The 18,295-nt window shown below is 37.8% G+C and overlaps 1 protein-coding gene across 1 annotated transcript in view; it reads left to right on the plus strand.

Moving 5' to 3' along the window:
- LOC127571346 (receptor-type tyrosine-protein phosphatase gamma-like) overlaps nt 1–18,295 on the plus strand; it is a 536,499-nt gene that overhangs the window by 351,990 nt on the left and 166,214 nt on the right. Inside the window, 2 exon segments of the mRNA XM_052017635.1 lie at nt 2,398–2,555; nt 9,374–9,554. Of these exon segments, the coding sequence (XP_051873595.1) occupies nt 2,398–2,555; nt 9,374–9,554 (339 nt within the window).

Here is an 18,295-nt window from a genome sequence, read left to right on the forward strand (position 1 = left end):
AAAATAAAGTTGCTTGTCTGAGGAACCATATTCTAAAATTGAAGAATTTTCTACTGAGGATATAATTTTCTGACACATACAAAAATCCTTTTAAATGCATGGATTAAGTTTTAAATGGAATGAAGTTACTGAGTCCTGAGAGGTAGTACTTTAAATTGAGGGTATTTGCAAACTTTGTCTAATCGTTTCTGATTTAAGTTTTGAAGAAAGAAAAAATGAGGGTAAGGCAAGCTCTATTATGCATATTCCAACAGCAGTTTAACTTTTTTACTATGGTCTCAAACCTCCCTATTTCTGTAATCTCCTATAACCCCCAAGACCTCTGCTTTCTTCTAACTCTTGCCCCTGGTGTTGTCCCAACTTCCTTCACCCCAGCAATGGTCTGCATTCTAACCTCCAGAATTTTCTTCCACAAACCTGTTTTCCTCTCCCGGAACTGCTTAAAACCTCCCCTAATGCCAACACTTTTGAATTTCTAAAGCTACATTAGTATTTTACTGTGTTAATAATACAGCATAAATTCAGATTTTTACTGGCTTCTTTATTCACTCATTCTTTAATGATCTTACTGAGATCATTTCCTTGCTTTAATCAAGAAATGGTAGCACAGTCTGTCCATGCACCAGTGCTGACAATGTTACAGAGCTAGCCACAAGCAAACTTTTGAGAGCCTAATTGTACTGGTATCTAGAGACAAACAAATCAGATTTTGCAAACCTCAAATGACCACAGATCCAAGAAATTCTGCTCTGGGGCAGACTGTGCTGTACAACTTGTCAGTAGCAAATTAAAGTACATTAGAAATTGAATAACTCTTGTTTACCAACCATATATATGACACATTGCTATAAAATGTCATTCACAGCATGTGTAATATAGTCATCCAATCATTCTCTACCCTTCCTCTCTTCAGAGTTTGGCTTTGAACTTGAATAGATGTAATGATTACACTAATGGCATCCTGAAGACAAAGGAGTGACAAAAGAAAATCTGATAGAATTTTTTGATGAGGTAATGGTTAGACCTGATGAGGGTAATGCAGTTGATGTGGTGTACATGGACTTCCAGAAGGCATTTGATAAGGTGATACATAACAGGCTTCCTAGCCAAGCTGAGACCCACGGTATAAAAGGGACATTAATAGCATGAATACAGAGGTCCCGGGTTCAAATCCCGGATGAGCCCCCAATTTTGTCACAAACCAGCAACAAAAGAAACACACTGAGCATGATTCAGTGTTAAAAACTATTTTATTAATCACTACTTATGATAATACGTAAAATAAAAGTTAAAAAAAATGTTAGTATGTTAGAATTCAAGAATGTTAAACCTCGAACGTTAACCCCAAAACTAAACTCTTCGTGTGTGTGTGTGACAAAGTCCAAAACTCCCAGTTCCGGAATGTTTCTAAATTTGTGAATCATACAAAACTTGGGCACTATTGTGATCTACGAGGAGGATACTGCAAAGTGGATGGGTTTCAGCAGAGTATAAGCAGGCCAGTGGAATTGCCAGATGCATGATGACACATTTTAATGCAAAAAAATGTTAGGTGATGCATTTTAGTCTGAAGAATGAGGAGAGGCAATGTTGAATGAAGGACACTGTTCTAAAAGTGGTACAGGGGGTTATGTATGCATAAGTCATTGAAAATAGCAGGACATGTTGTGAAAGTGGTTAATAAGACAGACACAATTTTGGGCTTTATCTTTAGAGAAAAAGAATAGAAACACAGGGAAACTGAGCTGAACTTTTACAAGACACTGGTCCTGTGTTAGCTGGAGTATTGCGTTGATTCTAGTGAAGTTATAGGAAGGATTGGAAACCATCAGTGAGGGTCCATGAAATACTTACAAGAATAGTTCTTGGGATGGGGAAATACAGTCATAAGGGACTGGGACTGTTTTTTTGAAGAAGAGAATACTAAGAGAAGGTTTAAAAGAAGAATATAAAATGAAGAAGAGTCCAGACAGGGTGGATAGTGGCAGGCTGTTCCCTTTGGTTTGGATAAAATGACGTAAAATAAAAGGGAAGAGAATTGAATGACATGAAGAAAAGATGTATTCATACATGCAGTTGGAATCTGGAATGCACTGCCCTCAGATGTTATGCAGGTAGGTTCTACTGTGGCCATCAAGAAGGAATTGGATAAATATACAGTGGAGAAAAATGTGCAAGACCGTAGAGATAAAAACTCATGGTGGAACTAGAAAGCTGCTCTGGTAGAGAGCCAGCCTGAACTTAATGGGCCGAATGGCTGTAAACTTTCTATGAATTTTCATTGCAAATAAAAAAATTGATGCAATAATTTGTGCCATAGTTAACATGATGTCTGCCTTTCAAGCTATGAAAATTTGTCAGTATTTATTCTCTATTAATATTCATTTTCTTCTACAGAGAAAGAAACTTTTCTGGATCCCTTTATACTAGGACGTTTGCTGCCAGCCACACTTGGGAGTTACTACAGATACTCTGGCTCTCTGACAAAGCCGCCATGCGGTGAAAATGTGGAATGGATAGTCTTCAGCAGGCCTATCTCTATCTCCCTTGAGCAGGTGTGTATTGACTAGTAATGGGGAATCTATGGACCTGCATATTATTGCCTCGGCAGCAGATTTTTAAAGTACCATTCGTTTTAATTAAAGATGGTGTTGTCTTTTTACAAATGCCACTGTCTCTTCTCCAATACATTTCACCGCTGTTGTTATTGCCAACAAAGATGTGTGATTGAACAAATTTTCTGTGATAAAGAGGGTGATCCATGCCTGCCATCATTTACATTTAGCTCTTAAGCTTACTTGTGGCTTAGTTTTATCTTTGACTAGATCATCTGGCTGATTTCATAATATTAAAGAAGTACAATTTATAAACGTAGATCTTATTGCCAGGTTTTACTCTCCGCATTTACAGTATAATTTTTGTAGATGCATTGAATTTTGTGAGTACTGTTTAACTGTTTTAACAAAACATTTTGCATTGATGCATTGAGATATTAAATGGCAACAGACATATGTTCTTTGGCGCAGGATGTGTTTATTGTTGTCAGAATATTTTCTTCACATTGCAGTGCAGCATAATTTTTTTTGTAAGAGATTGTTCAATCCCAAGTAACCAACTCAGCATAATGCAAAGGACATCAAGATTGCTGGAATGTGTTGGAAGGACTGATTTTATATTCAGTAATTATTATTGTGTTGAATCATGCAGATATTTTCAAAGTGAGGTTTAGCAATCGGTCCTATTGTGAGGACAAATTAGTATTGATGAGCTGAAGGGAATATATGGCAAAATTCTGTATCTGCTATGCCATTAGCAGCAACTGAATTCTAAAGGTGTGTTTGAGTAAATTTCTCTTAAGTGGTTTTCGGACTTTTTTTAAATTACTCTTAGAAATTATATTCTTAATCATGGGCCTATTTTCTTAAATTTTTTTAGCCGAGATTTTGTGATTAGTGGGAAAGAGATGGTGCAAACTATAGACCATGAAGAAATCTACCTGTAAGGATATAATGGTCTGTGTGACATGCGGTTCACTTTTCCTGATGCCAATTCTTGACAGGTGACATCTCTAGGAGATCGCAGGCATTGATATTATCTAGCAAGCTGAGCAGCCAGTCACATTGAAGAATTCCATAGGCAACAAAGCAGGAAGCAAAATGTGCAATTTTTAGTTTCACTTGAATATTTAATACTGTGTGAAGCAACATTAAGATGGGAACATAGAAAAAAAACTACAGCACAATTCAGGCCCTTCGGCCCACAAAGCTGTGCCGAACATGTCCCTACCCTAGAAATTACTAGGCTTACCCATAGCCCTCTATTTTACTCTATTTTATTATAACAAATACATGGGTTTGTATGTTATTTGGGATTTGTTGAACAAATACATGAAAAGCCCAATTGTATCGCATGAAGCAAAGCACATGAGTTTAGGTTCCAGTATCCAAGATAACTCCAATGCATGAGATTACTTCATGCAGAGTCAGATACTTTGTTAACAATGCAGAGGTTTGCAATGATTTTCAGTTTTGCTTATATATTATTTTTTCTCAGTTGCTTTCAGTAACAATTTTCATTGCAGGTCCTTGGGATCTGTTTACATATACTTGCCCAATTCTGTTATGTGCCATGCATACATACATGTTTACAGTTAAGTTCTGTTTCATATTGTCATAACTCTGGTTAATGACTTATAAGGTGACACAGTCTGCTGCTTAGAAGCATTGTTTGTTTTGCCACATTTAACTATCATAGGAATCACATTCTGTCCATTGCTTTGGTGAATGAAAGAAGATGTAACAAAGTAAATGAACAAAAGGTGCTTAGTGTTATTGTAGGCAATAAGGCTGATGACTGTGCTTGAAAGAAAGTCGAAAATTGAGTTTATTGTCATATACACATGGACATGTATGCACAGGTGCAATAAAAAAACTTACTTGCAGCAGCATCACAGGAACATAGCATTAAAGACAGGACATTCACAAGAAAAACATAAAATAAAACCTAAATTATATAAAATTATACAAGAAAAAGCACAATTAGAGCAACCAAAAACAATGTCCATTGTAGTGCAAAGTGGACACGGTGTTGCTATATTAAGATTGTGCATGTTGGTTGAAGGGAAGTAGCTGGAGGTTGAAGCATATTCTGCTTCCTGGTTTGATTGTACGCTCCAGCCTGGTTTCTCTGGTGACTATCTGCAGTGCTTGCACCAGCATTGACCGACTTTCTCAAAAGTGAGTAGTTGTGGATAACGTAATCCCAGTTTTCATTGGGATTCTGAATTTCTTGAGGCCTTACTGGACCTTGTTTCTATGTCAGAGCTGTGGCCTTCATCTGCATCATAGGCAGTTCTTGAGTTTGCCATTGAACACAACTATAATCAGCAAACAGTCCATGAATCCCAGTAACACTTCAGTAAAGCCTGTAAGTGTCCGGTGTGGTCTGCATTGATCATAGCTGAGTTCTCTCAAAGCTCTTGTTGGTGATCCAATGGTTCCAAGCTTTGCTTATTATCAGTATCATTGCTGAACTCGGATGATGTGTCACCTCCAGTTGCCTTCATGCTTCTGTGGAACTCCTAGAACAAGAAGTGAAACTTTGTCAAATTTCACCAGGGTCTTGTAGATTCCACTCCTGCCAACCCTGTTCAAAGTCAATAAGTGTGACATAGGCAGCTGCCTGTAGTTCAGAGTTTTTTTCACCTAATGATTATATTGTGAAGGACATGCCAGTTGTGGACGATCCAGCTCTGAATCAATATTGAGCTTGAAGTGAAAGATCACAAAGGCAGAAAATAACTGCAATTGACTGATAAATACACCAAATGCATATTGAAGTCACAGACCTCAGTGAGAAAAGACTTTTGGAAACTGGACCCATCACACGATAGATTAAATAACCATCATTTCTGTGATTTAGAAAGACCTGACAATGAACAAAGATATAATTATTAGATTTACGATCATAAAGCCTATCGTCAGTGCTTGTCCCCCTTTAGTATAAGTCAGTGAGAGGATCATGTGGTTGGATTGAACTCTAACTTTGAAGTTATGAGTCTCCCACCCATCTACAAAAGGCACTTGACAACTTCAAACAACAGCAAAATCTATTCCCAGCTGTAATAAATCATCAAGAAAAGGAACAAACTTGTTGTTCATGGTGATTCTGTAGTCTGTGAGAGTAGGGGCTGGGAGCATTGGGGAACAATATTGTGGCCTTGACTAAAATGGCCAGCATCCATTTGTAAACTGATAGTCTCAAATAGCTACACGGAAACACATGCACAAAGGTCTTAATCATCAGAATCTTATCTCCATCCAGCACTGAAACTGGAGTTGCAATCATTTTACAAATGTGTGAGGTAAATCTTTTATAACAACATTTCATAATTTTAATATTTCTAAAAATATGTGGCCCATTGCTCAGATTCACCGTCACATTTCCCAATGACTCAGACTTAGTTGTTCTAGATCCATAAGATTGACAATGGAGCTGTGTGACCAGGGCCTGAGCAATTGCAGGGTCTCATGTAATATAATAAGTGACATAAATAGCCAGAAGAAGCCCCACCAACAAAACTGCTCTGGAAACTTTTGACAATTGGTAAGCCTTCAAGGCTGTCAAACTTTTTTAATGATTCAGAATGTCCATGATATCCCCAAACATTTAAAACCTATTAAAACTGAAACAATTTTAAACGATTTGAACATTATGCCTTTCTAAAAAATTAATCAACTTTAAACATAAATACTCTTTTAAATAATTAAAACTATAACTGCACAAGTAATTAAAAAATATGTAACTTTTCTTATTCTTACCTTTCTCCCACCCGATAATAGCTGTCCAAATGAATGGGCATCAAATGTGGTGCAAGATTCAAGAGCAGATTCACCAAAGTAGCAGAATCCCAGCAAGCTCTTGCTCCACCATTGGACTTGCTGTGGAGAGCAGCCAGGAAAACGCCAGCATCCCTTGGCATTTTTCCTCATTCACACAATCGGCCCAAAAACCTGCACTGCAAAACTGCTGGGCTCCCAACATTTGAGCTCATGTTGCATTATTACCAAAATTTAGTTTTATTTTAATTTTACAGTTGGATCACTTCAGATTTAGATCCCTAATCTCCCAAACCATAACCGATGTGCTGCCCAGAGAACATTGCACAGTGGCACTCCATCAGGAGGAAATGGCCATGGAAGCACATTAAAAGTGTTTTCAAGCAGTGCTTGCTCACCAACATACTCACTGATGTTTAGTTCTAGTTACACCAAAACCTCTCAGCCCAGGATGATATTTCAGCCTGGATCCAAACACCTGACTACCAAAGGTGAGAGAAGAGTGACTGCCATTGACATTAAACAGCATTTGACTGAATGTGACATCAAGAAGCCTTAGTAACATTGATATCAATGGCAATCATCAGAGAAAACTTTCCACTGGTTCAAGTCGTACTTTGCACAAAAGAAAATGGTTGTCGTTATTGATGATCAATTGTCTCAGCTGCAGGACTTTTCTGCATGATTTTCTTGAGGTGTTGTTCTCCACCCAAACACCTTCAGCTGCCTGATCATTGATCTTCATTTCATCAAATGGTCAGAAGTGGGGATATTCACTGATGATTGCACAATGTTCAGTTCGATTCAGAGCTCTTCAAATAATGAAGCAGTCAGTGCTTGTATGCAGCAAGACCTGAACAACATTCAGTCATAGGCTGATAAGTGGCCAGTACTGTTTAATACTCTTCATGATGTTCAACAGCATTACCAGTGCTAAGTCCCCCATGGTGAAACCTTGAGTTCAACACTGATCAAGAACTTAACTGGACCAGCGATGTAAATACCGTGGCTATTAAAGTAGATCTAAGGTTAGGTGTGCTGTAACAAGCAACTGATTTCTTGATCTCAAAAGTTTTTCGATCATTTACAAGGACCAGTTCAGGAGCATTATGGAAAACTATCCATTTACTTGAAGCATCCAAGATCGATAAAGATTGGCACCTGATCTATCACTGTAAAAATTCACTCCACTTCCTTTGGTGCAGAATGTAGCATCTACAAAATGCGTTACAGCAATTTGCCAAAACTCCTTTGACAGCACTCCCACATCCACAACCCTTACAACCAACAGGTACAAAGACCAAAGGCATTTGGGAACATCAACTACTCCAGGGTTGTGTTAGATGATACATCATCCTAACTTGGAAATGTATTGCTTTCATCAATGCTATGTTCAAATCCTGGAACTCTTTACTAACAACACAAAGAGTACCTTCATCACAAGCATTAAAGTAGCTCAAGAAAGCAGTTTACCACCAACTCTCTGGAGTAATTAAAGGTAGAAAATAGAAGCTGGCTAGACCATAATCCCATAAAATATTTAAATTCACTTTAATAAAATGACAAACTACTTTTTGCTTCCCAAATTGCTGTCAGTCATGTTAGTTATCTATTAAAATATTAAACTATTATAGGATAGAATGTATGATTTAAAATGATGACAGAATCGCATCTTATCCTGATTCACCCGAGGCCTGGAAGGATGTTTAAATTAGATACAGAACTCCCATCTCTCTTGAAGCATCAAAGATTGGAACATCACTCAAAAAAAAAGTCAAGGGTCATGGAGATTGCCGATCTAGCTCTGAATTTTTGATGAACATTCAATGAATGCAAGTCCTCTACCAGCACCCCAACTTTCTCTCTCAAATCTACCATTATTTTATATATGAAAACACGTTTCATTCATTATTTGATTTGTAATGTGTATTATAGGTCCTCCTCATGTTATGAATACCTGACTTACAAACAGCCCATCACATACAAACGAGTGTTTGGGAGATTGGCAGGATGGATGGGGATGGATTTGCAAGCTGCTGCGGGGCTGCAGGCACTTTCTCCCGGATGGCAATGGGGCATTCCCACGTGCCTTCTCTCCCCACCCCAATCCCCCAGCTGCAAGAATCAGGGGCTGGGTCAAGCTGATTCAAGCTGGGTCAGTGCTGCTGGCTGGCAGACGCTCTTCCTGCGCTTGCTTGTTTCTGTGATCCCCTCCCACACACTTATTGTTCATTTCTGACTCACGAACAGTTTGGGTTACGAACAGTTCTCAGGAACAGAACCCTGTCATTACCTCAGAGTGGGTTCTGATTCTGAATTATGAACTATGAATTTCAAACTGACTATTTAAATATTTTTCTGTGTAGTGCTCTGTTTAGGCTACGTCCATAAAAAATTACTTTTGATTTTGCATTGTTTTAAAAAATCCCCTTATATTTCACAAACACAGCTGATACATCTTCAAGTTATCCTGAGTATTTTGAAGAAGATAGCAGTGTTATTTTTGCAAAAGTAATATACCTTTCCTTAAAGGTAGTCAAAATGCATTAGTCCCACAAATAATATTTTATGATACACTCTGAAACCTGACATAACATGAAATGCATATTGTTCCCTTGGTAACAAATAAATAATTTTAACAAAATAGGCCAATGCACTGCACGCTATGAGTTGATGTGTGCTTCTCAATGATCATCTCTGGATAAGCTTGTATGCATATTCTGTAAAATTAAATAATGGTACTCAGAATTTTAAATTAGAATTATTGAATTTGACAGAACAATGCAGTGCTTGAAATGATAGGATTAGCAGCATCTACTGTTGGATTCAGGTTTAATGTTTCCACACAGCATGGCAGGTAAGAACTGGAGTTGGATAAGACTGTTGGCTTTATTTCTGTGGGTAGCTCAGCTTCCTCCATAACCTATCATTTTTGACATCATGGTTTCCTGGAATTTTACATCCTGTTTAGTTCATTATGAATGATTTATTCTCTGACAAATATTAATTTCTTCCCATTTGATTGTTCTGTACAGCTGGATGCCTTTTATTCCATATTTACAACTGAACAACAAGACCACGTCAAATCATTAGAGTACTTAAGGAACAACTTTCGCCCACAACAGAATCTGAATAACAGAGTGGTCTACAAGTCAGTAGTCAAAGGCTCCTGGAGCCAAGTGACTGAGAACCCTGGGATCCTACATATTACAGAAGGTACTTTTGTTTTTTATAAAGGCTTTAAATCAAATCATTGCACTAAACAAATTAATGGAGGATAAGATGTGTTGTGATTTCAAAATCTATAGGGCACATCAGAATATTGCCTCATAGGCCCACATACAGATTTATCTGAATTGACTTTAAAAGGGTATCACACATATTTATCAAATTTTCTGAATCTTTATTTTGGTTTCTTTGAGTTTAGTGAATTGAAGATAGAGTTTGATCTACTTAGTTTCAGATCATGGGAATCTCCTCCCTACATAAAAGTCTTTGCTGGTGAAGTCTGTTGAAAGTATTGGAGAGACTTTGGTTGTGTTATTAAACTTGTATTATGGAACAACACTACAAGTATAACATAATAACTATTTACTGTATTAAATATGAAAAGAGAGGAAAACAAAATCTCTGGCAAAGCAATGAAGCAGATACCGTGCAGTTAACATTTTGTAAAGCACTTTTCCAGGAGAAATGATCAAGAAGGAAATGCTGTTGCATGGAGATATGTTGACTTGAGAATGGGTTGTATTGCACAGTAGTTTTATAACAATTGCATCATATTATGATTTTATGAATGTTAACATGATTTATGGTATGATGCATGATTTTATGCAAACAACAAAATGTTCAGGAGTTGGTTGCAATCTTCAGAGGCTTTGAGCACATTCATGATTCTCCTCCCTTGTCTGCATTGTAATTTCTTCTTGTGAAGGAGCAATCCTGGCTGGACGGCCTTATTAGCCATAGAGTCATAGAGAGTCCATGCCAACCATCAACCACACTTTTAAACTAATCCTACATTAATCCTTTTTTTATTGCTGAAGTGCCTGCACAGTGGAAATGATTCCGTGGAACACAAAGCTCGGGAAGACAGCACTTGTTCTCCCACCCTACCATTCCGCCAATTCTGCTGTTGTTCTTGTCAAGCCGCTATCCCAAACTGTTGTAGCCTATGCCTCTCTTATGTCCCCAGATCAGGTTTGATAGACATATGATAGTTGACTACTATGAACACCTTGGCAGCCAGAGGCGATGTGAACATGGCCCTTACCTTGGTCCAGGGATGGACTTGTGGCTTATATAGGATCAGATTTCACAACAGATTGAAGTGTGGATGTTCCTGGATGAAGTTAAGGAAGGGAAATTAATCACTCATTACCTTATACTAGATTCATCTTCCACCAAGAGACCTTCTGCTACTCATCTCCTTCCAGGAACTTCCTTGCTGTCTGTGGTCTTTTCTCATTCTCTCAGTCTTATTGTGATCAAAGGGGAATGCCTGTGTCTGGCAGTAACTGGTTTGTGCAATTGTCATGAAGTCACCAGAAAATCCTTCAGCACTTGCCACATCATTTCCTGCACTCCCAAAGCACAAGTTTTTCAACATACACCAACTCGAGAAAAGAACAAACACTTGTAGAATCATTGTAATAGCCAATAGATTTCAGCAAACAAATGGTCTCCAAATTGCAGATGATCCCTTTTTCAGACCCGATGCAGGGTTTTGTCCCAAAATGTCGACCATCCTTTGCCTCTACACATGCTGCTTGACCCACAGTCACATGTCTCCATCCCTTTTTATGGTTCTGTTTAAGTGACTGAGATGGAAGGTTTGAGCTACTTAATGGATTTTTAGACACAGAATATTAAAACAGGTTATGAGCTGGAATATTAAGCAATATGGCAACATGGCATCAAATTTGTGTTGAACATTGACTGAGGTCACAGTTTGTCTGCTCTGTATACTTGCAGTGAGTCTGCACTGCACTCACACTAGCATCCTCATCAAAGTGGTCTTTTGTATGGTTCACTTCATAAATGTGCATATGCACAGTTTGGAGATCTAAGGAGAGTCTCGAAAAAACTAGCCCTTCTAGTCTGAATTCTTCTTTGATGATTAATCTCATGTTGAAAAATTTGAAAATTAATTTAATTTTACTTAGTCATCCAAGATTACATTAAACATTGTCATCAGCCTTCCGCATAAGCCTGTGAACAGTGAGTTGTCATAGCAATTGGTTTAGCAAATTGCAGGGCTGGTGAAAATAACTCTAGCAAAGAGTCAGATGAAATCAGTGCTGTTATACATATTTGTACTGATATTTGTTGCAAGCTCAAGGTCCCGTTCATTTATGGTGGTGAAAACCTGGTATTGTGCAGTTGAGAGATAGAAACTTCCACTTTCAAATTGCTTTGAGTTATAATTATTATACATATAATTCAGAAATATGCCATTCAGCCCAGATGATCGAAGCCAGTGTCCATCTTCCACTTCTCATTAGACCATAAGACATAGGAGCAGAATTAGGCCATTCAGCCCATCAAGTCTGCTCTGCCATTCGATCATGGCTGATTTATTTTGCCCTCTCAATGCCATTCTCCTGCCTTCTCCCCATAACCTTTGATGCCCTTACTAATTGAGAACCTATCAACCTCCGCTTTAAGTATACCCAATGACTTGGCCTCCACAGCCATCTGTGGCAATGAATTCTACAGATTCACCACCCTCTGGCTCAAGAAATTCCTCGTCATCTCAGTTCTAAAGGGATATTCTTTTATTCTGAGCTGTGCCCTCTAGTCCAAGACCTCCCACCACTGGAAACATCCTCTCCACATCCACACTATCCAGGCCTTTCAATATTTAGTAGGATTCAATGAGATCCCCCCTCAGTCTTCTAAACTTCAGCGAGTACAGGCCTGTAGCCATCAAACACTCCTCATATGTTAATACTTTAATGACACAACAAGATGCTGGAGGAACTCAGAAGGCCAGGCAGTATCTGTGGAGAAAAGTAAGTAGTCAATGTTTCGGGGCAGGACCCTTCTTCAGGACTGAAGATAGGAAAAGGGGAAACCCAGTATAGAGGGGGGAAACAGATCAATGATAGGTGGACATTTGTATTGGGCTTTCCCTTTTCCTACCTTCAGTCCTGAAGAAGGGTCTTGCCACAAAACATTGACCATCTGCTTTTCTCCACAGATGCTGCCTGGCCTGCTGAGTTCCTCCAGCAGCTCGTTATTTTATCATCTAGATTCCAGCATCTGCGGTCCTTTGTTTCTCTGCTAACCCTTTCATCCTGGGATCATTCTTATAAACCTCCTCTGGACCTTCTCCAATGCCAGCACATCATTCTTTCTCACCCATGAGCAGCATAACTTTCTATTCCTTTCTCCTTTATACATATCTATATGTTCCTGAAATAATATATTACAATTCACAGCAACTGCTCTCTGCAGTAGTGGGTTTCACATTCTTATTACTTTACCTTAAGAAGTTCCACATACTGAATTTGAATTCTTAGCAACTGTCTTATATTCATGGCTTCTAAATTTGCTCTTCCCTTTCGAGTGGAAACTTAAAGAGAAAACTGACTTAGCCTGCTCATCATTTCTAGTATCATCTTTGCCAATCTTCTTGCGTCCTTTCTAGTACCTCTGCATCTTTTTATACGATGATCAGACCTGTGCATAGAATCCAAAGTTTGATATATTAAGAGTAAAACTGCATTATTTAATCCTTTATAAAAAATTAATTCTATGTTTTCAATTTTTATGATCTTATTGTAACATTTTTTGCAACCTTTTTTGTAACATTTTTTGAGAGTTTTTTTTATTTGTACTCATAGCTCCTTTTGTTCCACCAATGGAAATAGTGCAAATGTCTTAGATCTTTTCAACTAATTATTGTTTCTCATCCCTGGCAGCATTCTAGTGCATTTTTGTTGAATGGCTTATACATATCTAATGCCATTTCTATGATGATGGTCTACTACGATGTGCCAAAACAGTGATGGTCTACTGATATTTGCATAAGTTTATTGTTTCTTCTTAACTCTCATATTCTCTGCTCCTATTCACAAAAGCTGTTTTAGCCATTGTAATAACAACACATAGTTGTACATTTTTAACTCTCTAATCCCTCAATTCATCCATACTCTTATGGTGTGTACTTCCATTCTTCTTTTCCTTTTCTCCAAAATTTATCGGTTTATACTTATTTAAAATGTACTAGACTATCTGTCTTCTCTGCTACATTGCACTTCCCTGAAGTCATTTACAGTTTCTTCTTGCCTACTGCCAAATCACTTTCAATATCAGGACAGTTTTTGATTGAAGGCACTTTACACCCCTCTGCAATGAACATTGAATTCTCCAACTTTAAGTAAACTGCTCTCTCATCATTTCCCATTACCTTGCTGGTCTGTTTTTCACTGTTTCTTTAAAATGTCTTTCTAATTGTCAATACTCATGCTCCTTATCACCTGATCTGTCTTAACCTATTTCCATGTAGGCTTTTGTCTTGCAGCTCACTACTTCCAACCACCTTCCCCCCGCCCCCCAGCTCTGCTTTGAAAACTGTATACATCCAGTTTGCAGTTCACCCAGTTCTGCGGTAAGGGTCACTGACCCAAAATATTAACTGGGTTCTCTTTCCACAGATGCTGCTTGACTGGCTGAGTTTTTCCAGCATTTCTGTTCTTGTTTCATTTTTTGATTGTGTTCCCTATAAATAGTTCAAATGATCTAAATATTCCAAGAACAAAACTGGATCAAGGTTGACTGCTGGCAAACACTACTTGTAATCATTCCCCAATATTCTTTGACTAACCTTCCGGCCACATTTACTTTTGAATTTCTTATCGAGCACTTTCTGTAAAATTCCATGTTCATTCTGCGGCAGGTGTAGAATTAAATTATCTCTATAAAGGGGTATTGTAGAATTGTCCTTACTGTCTTGGAAAGAAAAAGTCAGCAAGAATTTGCATTTCTGATGGTAGTTAATGACTAGATTTTCCTTGGTGCATTAAAAAATCGTGCAGTCTGCTGCATTTATGAGTGGTTAGTAGTCACACTTTCTCTCAGTCCCTGAGTGCTTCTGCTGTCCTCCACCTTGGCTCCCAAGAGATAATGATGAGTCAGGGAGTGCTGTGTAGTGTGTTTGAATGATGTGACCACAATTTTATCATACATTGACAAGGCCAGCATTTATTGCTCATCTGTAATTGCCCTTGAGAAAGTAAGGCTTTCTTGAGTGCACCACCTTATAGTCAAGCTGGTGATATAGCTCCCAGCTCAATGGAGCTGTGAGGCAGCAGCTCTACTAGTTGTGCCACTGTGCTGCCCACCACACAGCTGCAGAATTTAAATTCAGTTAATCCAATAAATCTGGAAGATTGAATTAACAATAACCTGTTTGGCCTACATTTGAAGTAGTTGACTCTTAACTACCTTTTGCAAAAGCCTAGCAAGCAACTCAGTTCATGGGCAATTCAGGATAGGAAATAAATACTGATCTTGCCAGCATTGCCCACATCTAATGAATACATTTACTTGAATGACATGCATTTATAGGACCTCCTGACATCTTGCAATAACCTACTTTCCAAACTCTTCCACCAATGTCTCCAGCATTGCTTGTCTCATGTTTATATCTGTTTAAAAAATTAAATTAAATTCATTATTTCATAATATTCACAAATACACAAAAGCATACAAAGGCATTAGTTCCAGCCATTGTCGCTCTAATAAATAAAGCCATTAACAGTTGACTTTTAGTTGCTTTAGTAATGCAAAAGCAAAGACTGGAACACATACTTATTCCAAAGTATTAAACAGTGGTCTTAATGTCCACATAAATACTTTCTGCAGATGTACCTCACTGAAGAGTATACTGTATCCATATACTCCTGAATCCTGTAGTGTACTAGTTTGTAATGTTTAGCACAAATAATGGGTACGCTATAATTTTGTTTTACTTCGTAGAAAACCTCTATCAGTCTTAGGGCTTATATTTTGATTTCTTGCCTATTGCAAGAAATATAAAATTAATTTGAATTGTAGGAAGTCCTATTATTTGTATTTGGTACCAACTGCTGCTGAATTCATTATTCTATTCACTATTGATGATGTAGACTTGAAAGAGATAAAATGATTCAGAAGGAACATTGAAAGCTCATCATCATAGATTCAGTTTTCTTCACAGCTAGCTGTGATAATAGATTGAATAAACTCTTCTGGGATTTCACATGTTTGACCAATTGAATTTCCACTTTATCACTTAATTGAAATGCGGCTGTTAACTATTTCTGACTGAGTAAGATTGGCACAGTAGCTTTAGTACAAAACTGGTGGTTTCCAGAACATAAAATCCAATATGACACCAGCAATAACAATTAATATTTGTTTGTAAAATTGTTGGATAGCCCATGCTTGGATCAGCAAAACACTGAACTTCCTAGATAATTTCTCACACATAAATTCTACCAAGCTCTGAATTCCATTGCACATATGGAAGTGCCAAACTTAATGGCTATCCTTCACCAGTGATTCCCAGGCTGCACTCAGTTTCAAACACTTCATGGGGTGCAGCAGCAGGGCGCAAACTTATTGCATTTCCCCATGTTTACACTGGAGAATTTGCGTGCTGAACCTGGTATCTGAACACTGAGCCCATGTATTTGAATGGAGGTGGATAGTGGCAGTGTACTCGGTAACTATAAGGTAAATTGCATTTTTTAAAAATTTGCTTATTATTTCATAAATTGTTTGCAAATGTTTAAGTGCTTTTAAAGTTAATAACTATCAAGGTATTACATCTCTTTTTTAATTGATTTTTTAATAGTTCTGGTGAAGTTTTTGAAAGTTTGCCATTTAGAAACATTTAATATCCATGACCGGTATGACATACAGTCAGTAAACCATCAAAGTTTGTTTTCTGCCATTTCCACAAGAAAGCATTACGCCATGGAAGTTTCTGCCAATGCATCAGGCCATGCTATTTTTGATTGGGATGGCTTTGACCAGCAAGTTGCTCAATGAGTACTCTACATACCATATAGTTCAGCAGCAAGTCATTCGCTGCTAATAGAAAGCTTTTCATGAGCAGTAGATTTTGAGAACAGATCCTCTGTCCTTTGTAGATCTTGATATATTTTCATCCAATCAACACCTCTACACGTCTAGTATACTGAAGTTACTCCAGGGGAAGCTTTTGCTTTCCACTCTTTCTTCATAGAAACCATAACAAGCTTACACTGTGGGAATTCCCATGCATATATTTATAGTGGCGATAAATTAGGAATTTAATATGTGGAATAATCCAAAGTAGAGGGAAATGCATTTCATTAGAAATTACAAACTGCATAAACCCCACTGATGAAATCTCAAATGACATCAGATGAGGTAGCTATTGATTCAAGTATGGAGTCATTAAAGGAACTTTTGTTTTTCATTGCAAATTCATATCCAAATCCACTCTGGGATCAAAAACAAAGTACATACAAACTTCAGAACATTTGCTGTTTTATCACAAAATGGTTGTACTGAGATGATACTTGTCATCAAGGAATACAAGCAGAATTTGATTAAACTGTGGTACCATGACCCTCTCAGAAGCAAAACCAGCAAAATCAGGAATTCCCAGAAGGATTGTTCAATGGGTTGTGTCTTCAGTGTAAACAGCCTTGTATTCCGTTCTCTGCATACCTGGTGTCAGCCAATACTTATCACAAGCAATCTCAGCATTAACCTGGCAAGTTTTTGGTTTACATCCCACTTGAAGGTTTAGAGTACTTCATCTAAAATGCAAAATAGATGGCCTGCTGCACTGTCAAAGATGCCATTTTTCAGAGGAGATGCTAAACCGACACAACACAACAAGTGCATGTAAGAAGATCTTCCTACTCTTTTTAAAGAACAATAGGTGAGTTCTCTTTGGATCTTGGACCATATTTACCCCTTAATCAACATAATCAAAAGTAAGCTTGTCATTTATTTTATTCCTACTTGTGGGACCTTTGCTATAATTTGTCTGTGTGTTATTGTATTTTATCTTCCCACTTTTCTCCTAACAAATAAAGTAATAGAGAGATCTGTAGGTTGAATAGCAATTTGACAGGCCACAATGCTCCTGTCCCTTAGGACAATACTGTTTCATACCAATTGATGAGATGGTTAATCCCTAAATGGAAGGAGAGTTTTAGTGATTTCCACACAACATTGGAGCAAATGGTGATGTTTGCACTCATGGAAAAGGGGCAAGGGTATATCAGCCTCCCAATTTTCAGTTCCATTACAATGAGATATAAAACATGTCATCAATGAGAGGTGCCAGCAACATTTGTCCATCTGATGGTAAATCCAGAAACAGCATTCCGTAGAAATGCAAACATAAATATAGTAGTGGTACAATGCCATAACCTTTAATTGTAGCAAAGGGATACTCTGTCATAGTTAAGATTAGCTAACAATTTCAATCAGCATTGCATCAGTAAATTTGGTAGCTGACCAAGAAACTTTTTTTGGGGGGGAAAACATCACAATTTTGCCTCTATCTCAACTGAAATGCACAGTGTCAGTTTAGGCTGTTCGGAGTCTTTACACTAATTACTATTCTCCCAGAATCCCAGTGGGAGAACAGTGCCTGTTCCCTTAACCCATAAGATGTAAGTATTCACAGCTGCTTTTGAATGGAGGCAGTGTAAACAAAACATGTACAGAACTGCAGCAGAAGTCACAGTGAGAGGTTATTATTTTACCCCTCCTGTGATTTCACTGCAATGTGGTTCATTGTTTTGTGTTTCGCTGAGGAGAAAATCTCCTTTTGATAAAACTTTGTTGTCATTTCTCCCTTATCACTTTCCTTGGAGTGAAAATGGAAATATTCAATTAAAATATTATTCCAAAGTTCCATTTCACTGACCCTCTGATCAAAAATTCTAAGATTCATGCAGATA

The sequence above is a fragment of the Pristis pectinata genome, chromosome 6 (genome assembly GCF_009764475.1).
Source record: "Pristis pectinata isolate sPriPec2 chromosome 6, sPriPec2.1.pri, whole genome shotgun sequence".
NCBI lineage: Eukaryota > Metazoa > Chordata > Chondrichthyes > Rhinopristiformes > Pristidae > Pristis > Pristis pectinata.